Source organism: Malaya genurostris, chromosome 2 (genome assembly GCF_030247185.1).
Source record: "Malaya genurostris strain Urasoe2022 chromosome 2, Malgen_1.1, whole genome shotgun sequence".
NCBI classification, from domain to species: domain Eukaryota; kingdom Metazoa; phylum Arthropoda; class Insecta; order Diptera; family Culicidae; genus Malaya; species Malaya genurostris.
In genome coordinates, this window is record NC_080571.1 from 223,754,760 (window position 1) to 223,777,775 (window position 23,016).

The 23,016-nt window shown below is 39.1% G+C and overlaps 1 protein-coding gene across 1 annotated transcript in view; it reads right to left on the reverse strand.

Annotated features, from left to right (window-relative positions):
- Positions 1-23,016, reverse strand: part of LOC131427758 (CD166 antigen-like) — a 1,130,565-nt gene that overhangs the window by 58,128 nt on the left and 1,049,421 nt on the right. The window contains exon 10 of the mRNA XM_058591222.1: positions 15,925-16,055. Within this exon, the coding sequence (XP_058447205.1) occupies positions 15,925-16,055 (131 nt within the window). The remainder of the gene's footprint in view (positions 1-15,924; positions 16,056-23,016) is intronic.

Genomic DNA, 23,016 nt, shown 5'->3' on the forward strand with positions numbered 1-23,016 from the left:
CTTTTCTCAAATGTTTGGTATAAACGAGTATCATAAGGCGTGTTTGCCTTTCTCGTATTTTTAAAGTTCATAGCTCAGTGATCTGTGAAAGGATTTATATAATCTAACTACCAATAGAATCAAAATTTTTCAACTTCAACGTGTATAGCAACATCATTGAAGTATTTCAATAGTAAACTATTGAAAAACCTGCCTCATTTGACCCATCTCAACACCAGCCAATCAGAACGCGTTTTGAGGAAGAGAACAAAATATTTGCTTCTGTACAACAAACCGTTCGAGAAAAATGTTCCCAACAGTGTTTAATATCGTAGTGAGTTCCACAATTTGGTCCTTCTGAAAGACAGGAATAAACCTCGTACAGCATCCTGATAGTTTCTTTCAATGAAATGTAAATCCAGAATGAAATAATCGACATTAAAATTCTGTATGCGGCTATTTTTATAGCCGTTAGGACCGCCCATTAGTGAAAAAGCTACAAACGAAATCGAAAAGTTCGGATTCTATCGCCACTGCGAGCAGATGTATTGTGTGTCGTTTGCAAAGCTAGTTTCGCTTCCGACAAGAGCGATTACGTCACAGCTGTTAGTTGTTTGCACTGGTGAAAAAACAACGAAAAGAGGACAACGGTGGGGAGCATAACACAAAATCAGCCGTTCTAATGGCTCTAAAAGTTTTCTATTAGGATTTCTTCTTCGCAAATCGAGGGTAAAAAACTTCAGTTTAGTGCAAATCTAGAACCGTTTGATTAGATTTGTGCTCTTTTCGCTGTGTGAAATTCAGAGTAATCGAGATCAAGTGAATCTTTTTTTTCCAAAAAATGTGAAAAAGGGGAATGCTTGCATAATTCATACAATTGATCAACTAATTGATATTCGGAAGTGTTAAGGAACATGTCAGTTGTTTTCGTATTCACGACATCCAGTTATGTCTCTGACATTACCCACCCGCCTTTTTTTTATCCCGTTTTAGGTTAGCACTCTGACCGAGAGTGGGGGTGGTGCCCAAATGAACAGTAACGAAGGAACCCTCTAGCATGTAACCCAAGAGACGGATTTTTTTAGGTAACCAATTTGCAAGGAAAGATCCGAATATCTTCTATTGCAACTTCGCCAGAGAATTTGTCACTTGGGCAGGAAATGTGTTTCACGCGGTAACCAGTCAATCATTAGGTCGTGCGTCTTTATCGTATTGGTATTTTGTCATCCCACAAACTGCTTCTGTGTTTCCAATGTCTTCGTTAATGAAACTTCGGAGAGTTTCATATTGTATCCACTTCGGTCTTGCGTCTGCTTTCCTATATAGTTTTTTTTTACGTCTGAAGTGGTACATACGATTATTACTTTAATTATCTAGAAATGATATCGAAATGATTGGTCTACTAACACTAACTTTTCTAATCTGCTCTGATTGTTTTTATCTGTGTCGATGTATTTTTTTATGATTGATGAATGAGTTTAGTATGCGTGAGAAACTGAGTGAAGGTAACGAATGTTAAAGAAAGTACCAAGCATTCTACAATGCAATCTAAGAGAGAGCTACATTTATCATACAATCAAATTACTAGGTGTGCAGATTTTAGACTTTGGACGATGTTGTCCACGCTGTTTGCGCCTCCCAGAGGCGACAATGAGAACATGATTCAATTCCCCTTTCTGAGTCGAAGGACATGGGAAACAGAAATATTGAGTTAATACACATTGCAATTGCAGTCTGTAATAAGAATTACATGTATTTCGCATGTAAATATTAGGGGTTATTGGAGGAAATGGTTCACGTGAATTGTACTATTCCAGAAACACACATCTCTCACTTTCAGTTAGAGGGTTACATCTGTGTTGGAGAAATGCAAACCTTCCTAATTTACACCTGACCGAATCAGTTTCATCGTCAATGCAATGCGCATAACATCAGTGCCGGTACCGAACCAGATCGGAAAAGTTTGGAAGCTTCTTCACGGTTCCTAAGATGTCAATTTACTGTTATTCCTGATACTAATAGACCTTCCTTTCGAATTAAATTCACTAGTTCAGGGCGAATGTGATATATTAATATTCACCTAAACTGCATCAAGTTAATCTAAATTGGTGACCAATTCTAGGCCTAAGAATGCTTGAAACCACCTAATGACCTGTTGTCTATTTCAAGCACTGTTAGCCATATCCACTCCGTGATCGATACAGAGAGAGTTACAATTTTAATTTTTTACATTCATAAGCGAACGATCATTCTCGTTATGGTTCGACTGTGTCCAACTTCTTTACCATGTAAGAAGTGTAAATTTACTCCTACCCTCACCCCTTAAACGCGCTCTGTAGCTCATCATTCAAAGCCTAGGGAACTGTGCAACTCGTCTAATATTATGACAAATATCGTGATATTTGCTATAGATAAATTGAATATGCAACTTTATGATTTACGTTTAGATACATATATGTTTTACGAACGTTCGTGTGAACTTGGAAAATCAATTGTAAAACTATCTAAAATAATAACCAAAAACAAAGTAACGTTCGTCGTTATATGAGAATAAAAAAAATGTTCATGTAGTTGCATCTGCTATATTGAAAACGATTGTGCAACTCGAACAAAAATTCACACAGATCACATTATAAATGCAGCAATAAAATCAGCAAAAAAACATTCCCAATTACTACGTTATGTGAACAAGAATCGAATTGATGTTTACAAAAGCACAACAAACATAATTTCTAGTGAATAAGTTTCACATTTTAGTTTTATTTGATGCCCATTTCGCGAACATAAATAATGGATTATGATAGTTTTTTTATTTAGGATATTTTTTATTCAGGCCTATTTGCGTACAAGCTTTACGTGGCCGATTGAGCTGAGTTTTTAGATAATTTTTTTTGTGTTGGATCTCGTTGTCACCCTTTTTCTAGGGGGAGATGAGCTTGGATGGTTTCGTTGAAGGGTGGTTGGTGACTGTCACAGGTGTACTGGGGTTGCTTGGGGTTGGTGTGAAGGAAGCACCGTTGTCCATTGGTTTAGTTGTCTCCTTGTCCAGTTTATCACATGGCTTACCGTAGTGAACAGCTTTTTGGCAATATTGACATGTGGCCATCTGATTGTCATAGGTAATAAGTGATTTGCACGGAATTCTTGTATCCTGACCGAAAGTTACATAATAAGGTATAGGCCTCTTCAAGCGCATGCGTAACAAACGTACGCCATTTAGAATACCGGGGAAAAAGTTCTTCCACTTTTCTTTTTCGATAGAGAGAATCTCTCCGTATTGGTACATAGTTTTACGAATATAAGGATCGATAACGCTTGAGGGAAGATCATGCACACGCACTTCTATAGCACTATCTTCCATACATACTGGAATGTTGTACTTAATGTTTGCGTGCTCCACATAGTGCACATTGTTATTGTCTTTTGCGAATTGAATTGCATCCAACTCATTATAAAACTGGATGTAAACAACATTATTTGTCTTATTGCATTGAAGTAAATGCACACGTTCAATGTCAATATGCATTTACTTCTTAAGCAAACCTTCAAGTTCTCTTATCGAAGGTCGAATTTTGCACTGCCTGAAGTCAACAATAATTGTATTCTTCCGTAGCGGCGGTAGCTTTTGTTCGTTTGGCTCACTCATTTCGAGATCGTTCTATTGTTCACTACATAATACTGTACTTGGTTTCTTCCGTCTCGAACGTAAGCGGTTTTGTTTTATCGACTGACTTGGATGAGATGTGAAAGCGAACTGACCGAATTATGATAATTAGAAAGAATGTATTGATCGTTCGTCTATTTGTAAATTGAAAAAAATCGATAACGAACTACATTTTTATGGTGTTACATCTGTTTTTATGATTGTGTACTAATTTCTGTAAAAATTATAGGCTATTCTATTTTATGGAGTATCATCGGCATGTTGTTTAAAATACGCGAAAGATAATATACCAACCTTCTTACTAATTTTTAGATTAGTTTGATTTAATCGATATTATTTATAATGAACCTAAAAAATCTACAAAAGAATTTTTGTCAGTAGGTTCCAATATGGCGTTGATAGTAACAGTGTGTTCAGAACAAATTGGCTCAAATGGCATGTTCCCCTTGATATTTGGAGATTTGTGCCTGAATAACAATGCGTTCATACAACATAATGATTCATATAATCTAAATAACAAGAAACATTAATTTGTGAATGTGTGACATTCGCAATAGGAAATGCTTCACGTTTATTTTTTCTACGAATTTAGATAAATTGCATGCATTGCATTTTAGTCATTTTTGTCCATCTTCATTCAAGAACTACTGCACACATTTTTATCAAATTTTGCACACACTAACAACATGTAAAATACCAGATCCCAACGTTTTCATTTTCGTTGTTTGCTACGTTGGGGAAGCTTTTATAGATAGAAAAAGAAGGATTTTTTCGTGAAAAATCGTAGTTTTGAATTAAAACAAAAACAATTACAAAATATTGTTCGAATGATACTTTGTTTTATGCAGAACGTTAGAATTTATTTTGTTAAACGATAGTTCTGAAAAATATCGCAAAAATGATTTTTTTTTTTCATCATTAATCAGGCCCGACAGATCATTTTTGGCCTCTTAATCAGGCCCGACAGATCATTTTTGGCCCGAATGGTAAGGTGTAAATATTTGTCCTCCTTGAAAAAGTGTGTATAATATTTTAATTCTGTTGATAATCTTGGAGCTACATAGTACCACAAATTAAGTAAACTTATTTTATTTTATTTATGATACTACTAAAGACTGTCCCAGAAAGTATGGACGCAACCAAAAACCGCTGCCATTTCGCAATGGTTCAGAATCTGTCAATTTTTATGGCTGCGTCCTGTTATTAACACTCTTCTCTAACCAGTTTTGCAGTTGTTTATTCGTTTTCATTAGTTTGTTTCGAAATGCGTGGACTTTCAGCAGAACAACGTCGAACAATTGTGTACAAATGGTGCTTAGAACGCGGACTGTCACTGAGAAAGATAGCAAAAATGGAATGAGTAAGCGAAAAAGCCGTGCGAAATGCAATCAGGAAGTTTGGTGAGGATAACACCTTTGAGGATAAACCGAAAACGGGTCGAAAAAAAGGTCCTGTTAACCCTCAGTTGGATAAACGTATACTGAAGGCGTTCGAGCAAAAGAAGGAAGTTTCAGTTCGGGATGTGGCCAAAAAAGTGGGCACTTCGAAGTCAAATGTTCTTCGTGCTAAAGAGCGTTTGAATCTTCGAACCTATTAGAAGCAGAAACAACCAAAACGTAGTCCGAAACAAGAAGCATCGATCAGGCCGAGGGTTCGAAAGCTGTACAATACGATTCTTGCTGGAAATTTGAACTGCATAATCATGGACGACGAAACCTACGTGAAAATCGATTACAAATCCTTGCAGGGACCACAATATTATACGGTGCGAAAGGGGCAAGTGTTAAACCAGTCCGAGACATCGATTGAAGTCGAAAAATTTGGTAAAAAAGCTATGGTCTGGCAAGCAATTTGTAGCTGCGGTAAGATTTCGAAACCCTTCATCACCACTGTTTACAAAAACGACTTCTACCCATGATTCGAAGCCACAAGGATCCTGTTGTCTTCTGGCCAGATCTTGCTTCTTGCCACTACTCGAAATCAACGGTAGAATGGTATACTACCAAAAATGTCACTTTCGTCCCAAAAGACATGAATCCACCAAATTGCCCACAACTTCGACCAATTGAGGAATTTTGGGCATTAACGAAGGCACATCTTAGGAAATATGTCTCGGCAAAAATGGAATGAGTCGGCAGCCGGAACCATTCAACAGTTCGTAAAAGATTGGAAAAAAGTGCCACAACTTGTCGCCAAGAAGTCTGTACGGAATTTAATGAGGAACGTTCGCAAGAAGATGCGCCAGCTAGTCTACAATGGCTAAGTAGCAAGTGTTGAGAATAATATTCTGTTGTTGTAGTCTAATATTATCAGTATATTGAATAAAATTTGAATATCTAACACTTGTGAATTATTTACAGCGAAATCAAAGTGCGTCTTTAACTTGTCTGTTTCGATCTGTTCCAGGAATATTCTCAGTCATCCAAGAATTGCAATGAAAACAGATCGCAAGATCTACACCAGGGGTTCCCAAACTATTTTGGGTCTTGGACCCCTTTACTAAAATTGACTTAGGCATCAGACCCCCATCTTTTTTAGCGTAAATATTTCAAAAAACAATTTATATCAAAAATAGGGGCTGGATTTCTAGACCTCGTCAACCCCCATAGTCAGTTTTCGTTTACGTCGACCCCTGAAAAAAGGATATCGACCCCAAGGGGTCTATGTCGACCACCTGATCTACACGACATGGATGGATAGTTTTTTGAAGTTGGTATGATTCGTGATTGAACGAATATTTTGGATTACATCAACAATATTATTTTATTGGTTTTGGATGGAAAACAAGATTCTCGCATTTGCCATCGTTTACGCTGGTAGGTCATAATACCTACACTCCAGGTAGTTTTTGGATGATCTAGAGCATCTTCAATAAGCCTATTAATTGCATGTGCTAAGAACGAGGACTCATACTACAGGTAGCTTTTGGATTAAGCAGTACATCCTTTTAACCCTTAAATGCATACTGTTGCCTTTTAGCAACATACCAGTTCGTAAAAAAAAACTTTAACAAATAAACTGTTTTTACAATTTTTTCTGGTACTACTACTGGTTGATGTGTGAAGTACAAATGGAGTACAAATTACATAAATACAGACTTTTGATATCTTGTATATTTTAGTGAGTTTTGTCTCAAGTGCCATTTCGTACCACATAGTGAAACAAAATATTTAGAATTTCGAATAAAATAACAGTTATATAACGAAACAAAAAATGTTGTGCAAATTATTGTTGTTACAGTATTGGGCCAACCCGATTGTCATCGGAGAGTAAAGTGGATCGCAATAATTTCAGTCTTTTATCCATCGTTTCTGCTTATTAGAAACTCGGTTTATTTTGAAAATATTTGGTCATAACAAAATAATCAGTCTTGCATTCAAGGGTTCCCGATCAACAAGGGAGAACAAAATTGTTTCTGGGGTTGTTTCGTTTTTTCTATCTAAATTAGTCATAATTTTGGCCTCGTTAATAGTTAAAATAACAAAAATTATAACTCAATTTAACCTAGGTGATAACAAAATTGTTACAAACCTTGAAATGTAAAAATCAATATTATGTCTAAATTTGTTACAAATTTAGTACGACTTTTCAGCTTTTATTACCCATTTTCAGGGGAAAGGTTTTATCGTGCAAATCTAAAAATAGATTTCGCGAAGTAAGATGAAATTGCATACCTTTAGGTGATTTGATTTGCCATTAAGAAAAGGTAAAAACAGTTAAGCGACTGGTTCCCAACCGGGAAGTTTTGAGTTGCCAACATACGCTACGATTGCATCGGGCATGAGAACCAACTGAGGTTGAAAGGATATATTGGCATCATATAATAACTAGTGTAAGTCTATACCCACTTAGAAAAAAAAACGTTCAACGGTGGTCCTTCATTGGTCCAATACGTTGAATCATTGGTCCAATGAGAGTCCAATCAATCGTTCAACGGGAGACCAACACGGGACCTTCGTTTGAAACAGACCGTTGAACCGAATGCCTTTTTTTCGTTCAACAAACCCGGCAGACAGAGGTCCATTGTTGAGCCAGTTGGACTAGTTTTACTGCAGAATTTCTGAAGTTTTTTCCACTTATTTGTTTAAACTAACAATACATACCTGCACAATACTTCTACTTCACGTAGAATAACAACAAATTTTCTTTCTATGTAAAGGTAACACTTAATTTTCACACTATTTTTGCAAGAGAAAAAACAACAACAAAAATTAGCCATATGGAAGAATGGGCAGAACTTAATCGTGAATATCTCGACTTGTATTAGTGGCAGCAACATAATTCTTTCACTATTTCATAAAAAATATGATCAGGAATTTATGATAATATTTTGAACAGTGTGAGATAACTACAAACAACTAGAAAATTAAGTTTTCTGAAAATTTTAAAACAACGCGGAAAACTTTACTTTTGCTTGGGCTTTTCGCGCAAGGACGACGATTTCGAGGAAGTCAGGCACATATCTTCAACTGAACGTTATAAAAGGGTCGAAAATCGATCATTTCTTCTTGTGAGTTGGATGGAAGTAGACGTCGGAGCGAGAAGACGCATTTAAACAGCGGCATCGGAGAGCGCACCTTCTGCGTGGTTAAAAACCTCTAACGCTCAGCTAGTAGTTCTCATTTGCCTTCCGGTCGTCAAGGCGAGAAGACGCATTAAACCAGTTTCGCATCATTTGTGGCACTGTGAGCGGATGTGTCGGTTTGTACGCAAAGCTAGTATCAATTCAAGCAAGAACGATTGCATCAGCTGCAGGTGCTTTGCATTGAAGAGAAAGAAAACAAGACACGAAAAGTGGACAACTTTATATAAAATCAGCCGTTCTAATGGCTCTAGATGTTATCTAAAGAACTATTAAGATTACCGTTCGAGAAAAATGTTCCGAACTGTGGTAAATATCGTAGATAATTCCACAATTTGGTCCTTCTAAAAGGCAGAAATGAAACCTGTACAGCATCTTGATAATTTCTTTCAATGAAATATGCAAATCCGAAGTGAGATAATCGACGTCAAAAATCGTTGAAAATTTTAGTAATGAAAAGGGGGAAAGTTTCGCAATTCACACAATCGATCAACTATCAATTCGAATTCGAAAGTGTGAAGAAATCTTGTCAGTTTTATTCGTATTCACGACATCCAGTTATGTCTCTGACATTACACACCCGTACTTTTTTAGTAATGTAAAAGCAATCAAAATTCTTCAAAATAGGACTATCATAAATTTATCAGATATGGATAGATTGAACTTTTCAAATCAAAGGTATTATGGTACGATAAATCGTTTTTGTCTGATTCCTGAATGTAAAAAGGTTCATGCAATGATATAGATGACAACGGGCAAAATGCGATATCTGCAATTTTTACACCTTAACAATTGATGACCTAACCAACTCATTTCGATTTTACTGATTTTGGATCCAAAAATTGTGAAAATGATTCGATATTACTTTAGTTTGCTTCAGGCCATGAAAATTCATTAGAAAAACATAACACTATGCTATGCTGTAATTTTATATCTATATTATGCATTAAAATGTATACTCTTTCATTAGGTAGTCATAAATGAACGTTTACATTTGCCGTTTCAACCTTCCGAGCGAACGGACGTGATTTGGATTTACTGCGAAAGCATTGAAAACCAGTTGTGTGTGTGTGATAAAGTGGTCGGACGATATTGTGTGATAGACAATAGTGCTTTTTCCTCTGATAGGTTTTTTTTTCGTATTATATAATAGAACAGTGCCTTATTGCGAGCGGTCGATCGAAACGGTACCGTTAGCCGATTATTGTTTCGCCGATCAAGGCCAAGTGTGAGGATTATAAACAAGCGGCCATTGTGTGAGGATTATAAATAAGTGTGCCTTTTCCTCTCGGAGGTTTTTTGCACATCATCAAAGCGGCGATACGCCGATCGACGAAGTCCAGCTTGGTGTCCCCCGTTGGATCTTTGTTAAGTACCTTTACTTCGTTTATTTTTATTTCTTTATTTGACCATTATATTTCCCCCCGAATCATTTGTTTTTGCGCGGAAGTAGTTCCGCTATGTCTAATTTAAAACCTGCCCCCCCCGCTCCCGATGTTCAAATGGAGACTTCCCTTGTCAGTAAAAAGTCCCGCATAAAGAGCTATCCTGATGGGCTCGCACTACCGGCCGGGCCTTACGCGGTCTATTTCCGGACCAAATCAAAGGAAAAAAAACTGAATATTTTAAAAATATCGCGGGACCTGAATTCGCGATATAATACCATAAAAAGTATAGATAGAATACGGCCAGACAAGCTCAGGGTCCTGTTTACCAGCTCAAAACAGGCTAATGAGCTTGTTCAAAATGATCCTTTTACGCTGGAGTACCGCGTCTACGTGCCAGCTCGTGAAGTCGAAATCGACGGTGTGGTCACCGATTCGAGTTTGACTTGCGAGGATATTCTTAAGTACGGGGCGGGTTGTTTTAAAGACCCCTCACTTAAGAATGTCAAGATACTGGATTGCAAGCGATTGCATTCAGTATCGATCGCCGGGGATGGAACAAAGTCTTATCCCCAATCAGACTCTTATCGTGTGACCTTCGCCGGCTCGGCATTGCCCAACTACATCCTCTTGGACCGGGTTCGTTTGCCTGTTCGTTTATTTGTACCCCGGATAATGAATTGTACCAATTGCAAACAACTGGGGCATACAGCTACCCATTGCAGCAATAAGCCACGTTGTGCTAACTGTGGGGAAGCTCATGCGGACGGCTCTTGCGGTAAGGATGCTGAAAAGTGTCTCTACTGTAAGGAGGGTCCGCATGACCTCTCTGACTGTCCCGCTTACAAACTGCGAGGAGATCGGATGAAGCGTTCCCTGAAGGAACACTCCAAGCGTTCCTTTGCCGAGATGGTTAAGAGTGCCACCCCTCCTAAACAGGCAACGAATCCATATGCCTGCTTGTCAACTGACGAGAGCGATTCTGACGACCCTTTGGAAGGTCCATCTTCAGCGGTCCCTCGTAGCTGTAGGAAAAGAATGAATAAATCTTCTCATAAGCTACCTAGTAAGGGTTCGAAGGTGTCTTCCGAAGGGCTTCGAAAAGTTACAGCTAACGGGAATCGGGAAAAATCACCGAAGCAAAAAGCTCCTGGTCTCGGAAAACTCAATTCCGAGATGGAATTCCCACCGCTTCCAGGGACTAAAAAATCCCCAAGCGTCCCTGAAAATCCACCAGAGAACCAACTAGGTGCTGGACTTATAAAGTTCTCTGATGTTGTGGACTGGATTTTTACAACTTTCAATATTTCAGACCCTCTTAGAAGCATTTTAATTGCTTTCATGCCAACAGTAAAAACATATTTGAAGCAGTTGACTGCAAATTGGCCCCTTCTTTCAGCGATTGTATCTTTCGATGGCTAAATCATCCACCAAGGTCACGGATCTAATCACTGTTTTACAGTGGAATTGCAGAAGTATTATCCCAAAAATAGATTCATTTAAATTTCTAGTAAACAATCTGAAATGTGACGCATTTGCATTGTGCGAAACTTGGCTAACTTCTGAAATATTCTTAAACTTTCACGATTTTAACATTATTCGTCTGGATCGAGATAATCCCTATGGAGGAGTACTTTTGGGGATCAAAAAGTGCTATTCTTTCTATCGCATTAACCTCCCCTCGATACCAGGTATTGAAGTTGTCGCATGTCATGTTACAATCAAAGGTAAGGACCTTTGCATTGCTTCCATCTACATTCCCCCAAGAGCCTCGGTTGGGCATCGGTGGCTCAGTGATATCGTAGAGCTCCTTCCTGCACCGACGTTGGTTTTAGGAGACTTTAACTCACACGGTACGGGATGGGGCTGTCTTCACGATGATAACAGATCAACTATGATCCATGATATCTGCGACAACTTCAATATGGCAATCTTGAATACGGGAGAAATGACACGGATTCCTGCACCACCAGCAAGACCAAGTGCGCTGGATTTATCCCTTTGCTCGACATCGCTACGGTTGGATTGCACGTGGGAGGTAATTCCTGATCCCCACGGTAGCGATCATCTACCGATCGTAATATCAATCACCAGCGGCTCAAAACCATCGAAGACAATCAATGTTTCGTATGATCTCACACGAAATATTGATTGGAATAGCTATGCGACCTCGATATCTGAGAAACTTGAAAGAACTCAACAACTTCCTCCGGAGGAAGAGTACACGTTTTTGGCTGGCTTGATTCTCGACACCGCGACTCAAGCTCAGACGAAACGTGTACCCGGCGCGAAAACTAACATCCGTCCTCCCAACCCGTGGTGGGACAAAGAGTGCACAAATTTAAACGCGGAGAGAGCCTCCGCGTATAAAATATTCAGAAAAAATGGAACACCTGATAATTACCGGAATTACGCGGCGTTAGACGTTAAAACTAAGAACTTGATTAGAGCCAAGAAACGCGGTTACTGGCGTCGGTTTATAGACGGCTTAACGAAAGAAACATCTATGAGTACTCTTTGGAACACAGCCCGACGAATGCGCAATCATAACACCACGAATGAAAGCGAGGAATATTCCAACCGCTGGATATTCGATTTCGCTAAAAAAGTATGCCCAGACTCTGTTCCGGAACAGAAGATCACCCGCGCCGCGACACCAAATACAAACGAAACACCGTTTTCGATGGTAGAGCTCTCACTTGCACTCTTGTCATGTAACAATAAAGCTCCGGGATTAGACAGAATAAAATTCAACTTGTTGAAAAATCTGCCAGACCCCGCCAAAAGGCGCTTGTTGAGTTTATTCAATAAGTTCCTTGAGGACAACATTGTTCCACATGACTGGAGACAAGTGAAAGTGATCGCCATTCAAAAACCAGGAAAATCAGCCTCCGATCACAATTCGTATCGGCCGATTGCTATGCTTTCCTGTATCCGGAAATTGTTCGAAAAAATGATTCTCTTCCGTCTAGACAATTGGGTCGAAACTAATGGCTTACTTTCAGATACACAATTTGGTTTCCGCAGGGGTAAAGGAACGAACGATTGTCTTGCGTTGCTCTCAACAGAAATTCAAATGGCATTTGCTCGTAAAGAACAAATGGCGTCAGTTTTCCTAGACATTAAGGGGGCTTTTGACTCAGTTTCTATAAATATCTTATCTGAGAAGCTGCATCAGCATGGTCTTTCGCCAGTTTTGAACAACTTTTTACATAATCTATTGTCTGAGAAACACATGTATTTCGCGCATGGTGATTTGTCGACAATACGATTCAGTTACATGGGTCTTCCTCAGGGCTCATGCTTAAGCCCCCTTCTATACAATTTTTACGTAAACGACATCGATAAATGTATCAACACATCTTGCACGCTAAGACAACTTGCCGATGACAGCGTTGTGTCTATTATAGGACCCAAAGCTGGCGATCTGCAAGGGCCGTTACAAGATACTCTTGCCAACTTATCCACATGGGCTCTTCAAATGGGTATCGAGTTCTCTACGGAGAAAACTGAGCTGGTTGTATTTTCGAGAAAGCGAGAACCAGCACAATTACAGCTTCAACTAGGGGGTGAAACCATAGCTCAGGTCTTCACATTTAAATATCTCGGGGTCTGGTTCGACTCCAAAGGCACCTGGGGATGTCACATTAGGTATCTGAAAAGAAAATGCCAACAAAGAATCAACTTTCTTCGTACAATAACCGGGTCGTGGTGGGGTGCCCATCCAGGAGACCTGATCAGGCTGTACCAAACAACGATATTGTCCGTGATGGAATACGGATGCTTTTGCTTCCGATCCGCGGCGAACACTCATTTCATCATGCTGGAAAGAATTCAGTATCGTTGTTTGCGTATTGCCTTGGGTTGCATGCAATCGACTCATACGATGAGCCTCGAAGTGCTGGCGGGTGTTCTCCCATTGAAAAACCGGTTCTGGGATCTCTCATATCGTTTGCTCATTCGATGCGACATTTTGAATCCTCTGGTGATTGAAAATTTCGAAAGGTTAGTTGAGCTTAATTCTCAAACCCGTTTTATGTCCTTGTATTTTGATTACATGGCTCAGAATATTAATCCTTCTTCGTTTGTTTCCAACCGTGCTCATTTCTTGGATACTTCTGATTCTACTGTGTTTTTCGACACATCCATGAGAGAAGAAATTCGTGGAATTCCGGCTCACGTGCGCCCTCAAGTGGCCCCAAATATTTTTTATAATAAATTTAGAACAGTCAACTGTGAAAAGGTGTTTTACACTGACGGATCAAACATTAACAAGTCCACAGGCTTCGGCATCTTCAATCAAAACATCACCGCTTCTTACAAACTCAGTGATCCGGCTTCAGTTTACGTCGCAGAATTAGCTGCTATTCAGTACACCCTCGAGATCATTGAAACCTTGCCCAAAGACCATTACTTCATTGTCACGGACAGTCTAAGCTCAATAGAAGCTCTCCGGGCAATGAAGCCAGGAAAGTGTCCCCCATATTTCCTGGGGAAAATACGGGAACATTTGAGTACTTTATCTGAACGGTCTTATTTAATATCGTTAGTCTGGGTCCCTTCGCATTGTTCCATTCCGGGCAATGAAAAGGCAGACTCATTGGCTAAAGTGGGCGCATTAGAAGGTGATATTTATGAAAGACCAATCTGCTTCAATGAATTTTTCAGTATCTCTCGTCAGAAAACTCTCGAAAGTTGGCAAACTTCATGGAGCAATGACGAACTGGGACGATGGCTACACTCCATTATCCCTAAGGTATCGACGAAACCTTGGTTCAAGGGGATGAACGTGAGTCGTGATTTCATTCGCGTTATGTCACGACTCATGTCAAATCACTATACATTCAACGCACATCTCCGGCGTATCGGGATCGTGGAGAACGGGCTCTGCACCTGTGGCGACGGTTATCAGGACATCGAGCATGTCGTGTGGTCGTGCGTAGAGTATCGCGACGCCAGGTCGAAGCTACTGGAATCCCTCAGGGCCCGAGGTAGACCGCCTGAGGTTCCGGTTCGGGATGTGTTGGCGAGTCGGGATAGTTCATATATGCTTCTCATATACCAGTTTCTCAAACACATTAATATACAAGTGTAATCTGTTACATCTGGCTTAGAAAGTTCCTCCTATTTATCGACGTTGTTTCAACTGTGGCTAAGAATTATTTCTCAACTGCAGGTTCGACACTAACTTCCGCCGATTATCCCGATTCCTCATCTGTCCACCATCTTCATCGGAACTAACAAGATCTTTTTGCTGTCACTAACCTTCGCTTCCCCCCTCCCCGTCTTCTCACCATCTCGATGTCAACTAATTAGATCTCTGTCGTTTTAGTCATTTCATTCCCATATCCCCATTTTACTTCGTTTTCCGCAATATTTACTTCGCTATCTTTTTTTTTCATTTTCTTCTGTAACAACACCATCATCGCCCACGGAAACTTATCAACAGCATGCGGGCCACCCGCCGGGTATTCGTAACCTGGGGGTGTTTCCCGCGGACCCACACGGACCGAAGAATGCGGCCAACATGAATATTCACCAACGCCATATGGAAGACTCTCATGAAATATTCAGATCACCGGCCGATCACCACATGAAGGCTGGATCTGCCAAAGTCAACCACTGCGACCCAAATATGACATTACTTAATGATACAACCCTAGTTTTAAGTTAGTCGTAAATTTTAAATTAGTAAAAGCCCTTGGCATCTTAGAGCTTAAGCAGTGTGCCTTAAACATTATATTCTTGAATAAAAAAAAAATAAATGAACGTTTCACATGAATATTTGTTCAAATTATCTCAGTTAGTGAAGTGGTTCGAGATTACCCACGACAAAATGACAAAAATAAATATATCTATATAATCCTTATAACATTGAAATAAATTCGAATTTTTTAAATCGGCAAAGCCTAAAACGTGGCATTTTTCGTTTAGTTCAACTTTCAGTTCTTCAATTTATAAAAATTATGATGTTCGAGGGAGGTATCAGTACAATCGAAGTATAGTTTGAAATCCCTCACTCTCCCCTCCAAACAATATAAAAATCGCTTATCACTAGCAAAGATACGACAATTTAGCCCACATGAATGTTGGCAAAATTCATCTGACAAGTGTCTCAAGTACCATGGTTGAAAACTCAGTTTTGTTTGGGTTTGTTTGCCGGTACAAGCTCGACGTTGTGCACAGACGAATCCTTGAAAGTGAAAAACAGAATGTGATCGGGAATACCGGGAAACGGGACGGAAAGGGGTAAATTCGCCCTCTAGTTAGACAGGGCTGGCCGGGAGAGCACACTGCTCGTAAATAACACTTACGTCGTGTAGCCAGTGCAATTTCCTCCATGGAGGATTCGCCTGAACGTGACACTCGAAGTAAACATCGTCACTATCCTTGATGTCCTCAGCCGAGAGTGTCGATCCGAGCCGCAGCGAAACAATCGGAGGATCTGTCGAAAAGATAGAAATAAAAAAAAGATGTAATACATGTACAAATATACGTCGAAAAGAACACAAGTACCCTTGGAATGATAAGTGTGGATCCGCTGTGTGACTCGGGATCAAAATGTACGTAGGGTGGCGGCAGAATAGTGAGCGGTGATGATGGGGAATGAGAGAACAATTTTCCGCAGCTTGGCGTTTGAAATATGGGATCGAGCGGGTCGGGTTGGACTGGGTTTGGTTTTGGTGCATGTGTCCGAAGTTGGAATCCAACGAAAGTATAAATCAAGAAAGCTAATCTCGTAAAGCGCTGCTGCACGACATTAACGACTTGTAGTGGGCCAAAGGCACCGAGCGTGTAGACGACGGAGAAATGCTGGTTTGAAGCGCAAAAAACAGCTCTTTTAAAGAGTTATCGGTTGATTTTCTTATGACAGCCGTTGTTTACATCAGTGACATGATTAAGTCATTCGTGCTAGTTTATTTGGCATTGATTAACAAAACCGTACAATCTCAAATGTACCACTGCATGTTTGATTTCATAAATATCGATTATGACTCGAAACGTACATTTCTTGTTTGCAATTGTGGCTAATTCGAAGCAAATACAGGTCTATGCGGCTTTCTCCTTTGTGAGCTCGACAGGAACTGGCTTGTTATTATTTCATCTGATCGACGATGAGTTTGTTTGTTTAGAAAGTAAATATGTGATGCAGAGCAACGTGAAGTTGAACGTCATCAGTTGGAAATTCAATCTCAACATCGTTATCTAATATTGTTATTTCGAATTGAGAAGGCTGTAAGGCAAGGCAGGTAATATTTTCCAGATACTGCTCACACATTTATGCATGGAATGTTCACTTGCAGCAGACCCTGTTAGCTTGGAATGAAATCAATCTTCAGTTCAGCTACGCCATCGCATGGCATCACATTGAACATATCATGTCAATCGTATGGGTGTGCAGTGCTGCTATTTTATCACGCACGAAGTTGACATTTCTCTCGTCTACTTGTATGTAGAAGATTCGATGCGGATTCGCATGAGGACGCCATGCTCGCAAAAAAGGATGCTGTCAATGATTTGTTCTTGAAATGTGAGAACTGGATATCTTGTTAATATGATATCTTTACTTGCAGTGAATTGCAGGTCTAGATTCTCTAACTGGTTTGCATATAAGGCTATTTGCAGATTTTTGTTGTATCATAAACTTTGTGGTTCAGAATAATTAAACATGAATCACCAATTATTACTTCGAATCCCATAAAACAATTGTGAATATTTATTCATTGTTTTACTCCAACTCGTAAAGTTGTTCTTCGGTGTTGAATAAAAAAAAGTGATGTAAAGGAAAGGCCTCACTCCCAGCTTGCTAATACTATCGTAAATAAGAAAGGTAGATTTTTTCACATACTTCACTTACTGTTTATTTACTTCAGAGTCGCGTAAAACATCGATAATTTCTTGAATTGGATCCTCTGAGAGGAAAGTATCAAAGTTGCGTGTTTCGGCTCTGGAAGAAAAAAAACGACTTTGCTTCCTTCAGCTAGCCCTCGAAATCTCCGCCGCAATTTCCATCAAAAATATCTGGGCCATTATGGAAAGCGAACTTAATGGAAAGTCTGTTAACAATTGGATCTGATAAAGGCTGACTAAAAGTAAATTGATACTCACAAAAACACCTGTTTGGTGTAAACTGGGGATGCTATCGCGAGGTTGTGACAAATGGTTCCGTTTTTAGGCCACAACTGCAAATCGCTTGCCAAATTATAGCATTATTCACAAACTTTTTGGCAACTCTGAGTTTGAATTTTACCGACACATCCTCACGGCCAGTCGCGATGTAAAATTTATGACCGGAAAGCTGTTTAAAATTGAACTTGACATCCTAGAGCTAAAGCTGTTTCGTCAAAAATCATCGCACATGAGCCTTGCATTCTTTTTGGCCACGAAATTCTGCTTCATGTGCCGGTTTGGATGCCTGCAGACTGTGTACGATTTGTATTTTCCCTGCATAGAATGTTCCGAACAGTTTGAAAGTTAAATTTTCTATCCCACACTAAGTTTTTCTTATAGGTTTTGAGTGCTCGACAAGATGTTGTTTTCGACATCTTTAGCACTTTGACCAACTAGTGGTGCAAAGTAAAGTCTTGGCATTACATTCCTGTGGTGGAATTTGGCCTTTCTGACTTCGCAGCCGATTCTTAGTGTACAGAATCATTGCATGGCTAGTACTATGGATCCTACTGACACTAAGAATCCTTCCAGGTCGGGGCTTGAACAGACGACAGCTGGCTTGTAAGACCAGAGCCCTATGCATTGAACCGCCAACCCGGGACGACTAGTGGTGCGCGAGGTTCAAATTTACATATTAACAAGATATCAAGCTCTCACATTTGCCGAACAAATCATTAGCAACATCCCTTTTTGCGAGCATGGCGCCCTCAGGCGAGCCCGCATCGAACCTCGTACATAGAAGTAGGGGAGAGAAATGTCAAATTCGTGCGCGCCAAAATAGCAGCACTGCGCACCCATACAATTGACATGATATGTTGAATGTGATGCCGTGCGATGGCGTTGCTGAACTGAAGATTGATTTCGCTCCAAGCTGACAGGGCTTCCCTTAGTGAGCCTTTTTCTCGAAAAAGTCAAGAGATTCGGTGTTATCTTGCAACAAACTACGCTAAAAACCTTGGGTTGGTGGCATTTCGTCTTCGACTCATAAGTCCATTATCAGTTAATGCTTAACTACTAATGCCAACTCGCGGTTCAACATAAACCGCTAAGCAGACGCATAGTTAATGCTAATTAATTGCAAAACAATTAAAGCTTGCTTCATTTATAATTGGAACAAACTTTTGCTCATATTATGGCGCTTCTGGTGGACGGATTTGAAAGTTCTTGGCGCCCACGTGTCGGGAATTTTTTCAGCTTCACGTATAATTTTTGACATTCCACAAATCGACTGTACTTTGTAAACAATCAACATGGAAGCCGAAAGAAGGAAAAAATTGTGCACAGTTAATTGAAAATTCCATTGGTGTCTGCATCTAGGCTAGCTAAACAGCTGAAATTGCCCAGAAATACCGTATGGCGCGTTATCAAACGGTATAAGGAAACATTGACGACGATTCGGAAGCCTCAAGCCAATCGTCGGAGTGGAACTGTCGACCGGAAACTGCGTGGTAAGATTTTGAAGACGATTAAGAGGAATCCTAATCTGTCGGGCCGTGATTTGGCAAGAAATTCCGGTGCTGTCCATAGTACCGTGAGGAGAACTCGACCCCGGAAAGGAATCAAGTCGTATCGAGCTAGCAAACAGCCAAATCGGACCATAAAACAGAATAGTGTGGTCAAAATTCGTTCTCGAAAACTACACCGAAACCTCCATTTACGAACTAAACGGGGGTTCGTAAAAAGAGGTAGTTCGTAAAAAATTTTAAGTTATTTGGGATTTGGTTCGTAAAAAGAGGTACGTAAAAAGAGGTAACGTATAAAAAGTGTTCGTAAACGGAGGTTTGGGTGTATATGACCAGGTGCTGACCAAGTTCGACAGGTGTCTTCTGATGGACGATGAAACCTATGTCAAGGCTGACTTCGGGTAAATCCCAGGTCAAAAATTTTATTTGGCAACGGCTCGGGGGGATGATCCAACCAAATTTAAATTTGTTTTTGCCGACAAATTTGCAAGAAAACTTTTGATTTGGCAGGGCATTTGCAACTGTGGCAAAAAAACGAAAGTTTTCGTTACAAATAAGACAATGACATCGGAACTATTCCAAAAAGAGTGTCTCCAAAAACGAATTTTGCCATTCATTCGATCCCACGACCATCCCGTAATGTTTTGGCCAGATTTAGCAAGCTGCCATTACAGCAAAGTCGTTCAAGAATGGTATGCAGAGAAAGGGGTCCATTTTGTTCCGAAACACCTTAACCCACCCAACTGCCCCCAGTACCGCCCTATTGAGAAATACTGGGCAATCATGAAGAGGAGACTCAAGGCAAAGGGAAAGGTTGTCAAAGACACCAATCAGATGACGACCTGGTGGAATAAGATAGCTAAAACGATGGACGAAGAAAGTGTGCGCCGCCTAATGAGCCGTGTTACAGGAAAAATTCGAGAATTCCTTCGAAACCGTGACGAATAATTTTATCCGTATTTTTTCTTGAAAGTATGAAGAAAACGTTACATTCGTATAAAAAAGATCTTAAATTCAATAATAAATAACTGAAATGCAGGCAATTGTCTTTGTTCCAATTCTATCTGAAGCAAGCTTTATTTTCATCGGAATTCAACAATGATTATTCTACTGCAGTTTTATAATGCTTTAGGGTTAGAACTCAACGAAAATTTGAGAATTTCAATTAGGAGTGTAAACACATTGTTTACTTCCGGGTAGATGTAAACAGATAATAAAGATAAAAATAATAACAAACTTTACCGTTATATTTTGTCTTGATGTTTTTGTTTTGTCGTAGCGATACTCATGATTTTCTTGATATTTCATTGAATGAATCAAGTAATACTATAATATATGTTTTGCATCAATATTAGCTTTTATATCTTATGCTGAAAATAGAATGTTCACTCGGAATGTTACATACTGTTCGAAAGCTACAATCTTCAGTTACAAAACGCTTTTGGTTTAGGCACATCTTTTCCTGGAAGAACCGTACAAAAAAGTCGAAAGTACTGTTTGTTCGATTTTTGCATTCAACCGTTCATTTGAGTATTCAGAGACCGGCGTAACCCAAAATAGCTCGTATGTTCATGAGTTAGAATGACGAATAAATTGAAATAGTTTTGAGCCCAACCTTGAAGATTTTTTGGTATCATAATTTTTTTATGATGGTTTGTATTTTAAAAACTCATCCTGTAATTCCAAAATTGTATGCCGGAATCGGATAAAATTCACCAATATTGCATGGGACCATAAGTTTATTTTAATTTGAATTCTTGTTTAATAAATTTGTTTTGGCCTTCTTTTAGCTTCTCTATTCCCGATTCTTTCGGAAATTCGGAATTCGGAAATCAGTGTAGCCGATGTCAGTTAAATTCGCCTAATGGATTGTTAACCATTTCATTAGATTCGGAATTTTTGAAAATCAGTGTAGCTATCTTAGAGAAATCGTAGTGCGTTCCGCATGAAATTTTTGGGTACCTTCCATCAGAATCCAAATTTCGGTAAAACTGAAATAAGTTTATTTGGTCATCGACTCTCAAAATCTGTGAATTCGATAAAGTGAAATGATAAAATGATGTGAAATTTTTACACTAATCATCTTGTATCTCCTGAACCGGAAGTCGGATCTGTTTTAAAAACAAGCAGTTTTATGGGACCTTAAGACCATTATTTTAATTTCACTACATAGTTCCGGAACCAGAAGTCGAATTCAAATGAAATTCAGGAACCTTTTATGGGAGCGTAAGACTTTTATGGGAGCGTAAGAGTTTGTAGATATCAGCTAAGCTTTTTTTAATTTTTTTTTTCACACACAAATTAGATTATCTTGGGTGTAAGAAGTTGTGTTCTTCTACCAATTATTGTTGCAAGCAGTATACATCAATATAAAAATGAAATTGTTTTGAATTTGAAAATACTGCCACCTTTCTAACACATATGTAATGTGTTAGAAAGATGGCAGTACACTGAGGTCTATTTTTATGCGATCTTTTTTTATGCGGTTTTTTTACGCGACTTTTTTTATGCGAATTTTCAGAGTTATGCGGTTTTTTTTTATGCGAAGTTTCAGAGTTATGCGGTTTTTTTAATGCGAGTTATGCGGTTTACCCTTCTGCGGTCTTTTTTTATGCGAAGTTTCAGAGTTATGCGGTTTTTTTTATGCGAATTTTCAGAGTTATGCGGTACTGAATATCGTGTTTCATTTTGCTCAGAAGCATTGCTTTATCAACAAGCGCTTAAAACTCCTACTACTGGAATTAGGCGAAAAGTCGCCTACACAGTAATCATATTTCCGTTAAAAATGGACAGATTTAAAAAATCTATGGCTTGTTGGACAGCTTTTACTGTGCAAAATCTAAGTCCAAAAACATATTCTGATTTCAAGGCCAATTGTGACAGATATTGTTAAAAAACTGAAAATTTTGACATTAAAATTCGTATAACCCAAAAAGTAAACATCCGATCTCAAAACCATTCAATAGCGTTCAGGGTGGCGAGGAGACCGTTCATTTGCGACTAGTTTGATAAAAACATCTTTGTTGACAATACACTTACAGACACAAACACAGGCATTTGCTCAGTTCGTCGAGCTGAATCGATTGGCATATGACACTTGGCCATCCGGGTCACGAAAAATTTTTATAAAGTTTGAGCGAATTCTAAACCTATTTTTTATATTTATAAAAAAGGTAAAAGGAGAATGACGTACAGAGCATCGTTGCTAATATTACTAAGATCAGAATTATTACACTTAGACAAAACCATGCACATTTCCTGCGCATAACTGATTTTCCAGCAAATAGATCCCTAGTTAAATACATACACCCCTTACAAAGTGCAAATAATACAGTGTAATAAATTCACAAGAACAAGTTCAGCATCAGGTATAACATCACAACGATTTTATATTCGCGGTAAAACAAGGAAAGTATAAAAAAAAACAACTCTCTTCAATCGCATTTTTTTAAAACTAATTTACTGCCGGGTGAGGGATATTTCCAAGGTGGTCTAAACCTAAGCACAACAGGGAAATTTTCATTATTACAATGAAACATCGTAGAATCAAAAATTCGTTGGAAAATTTGTGGGTCTGTAATTAATTTAAAACTTATGATGCGTCAATGTTTCGGAGAGCGCGATTTCTTTGAGCTCATGGAATAGAAGATGAAAGACCCCCTCTGACCCAAAAGTGATTGCCTTATTTTCACAGTATATTTAGGTAGTTTAGAGCTCTGAATCGATTTTCTACGATTTCATTTTCGACACCATTTTTCTACTAATAACAGT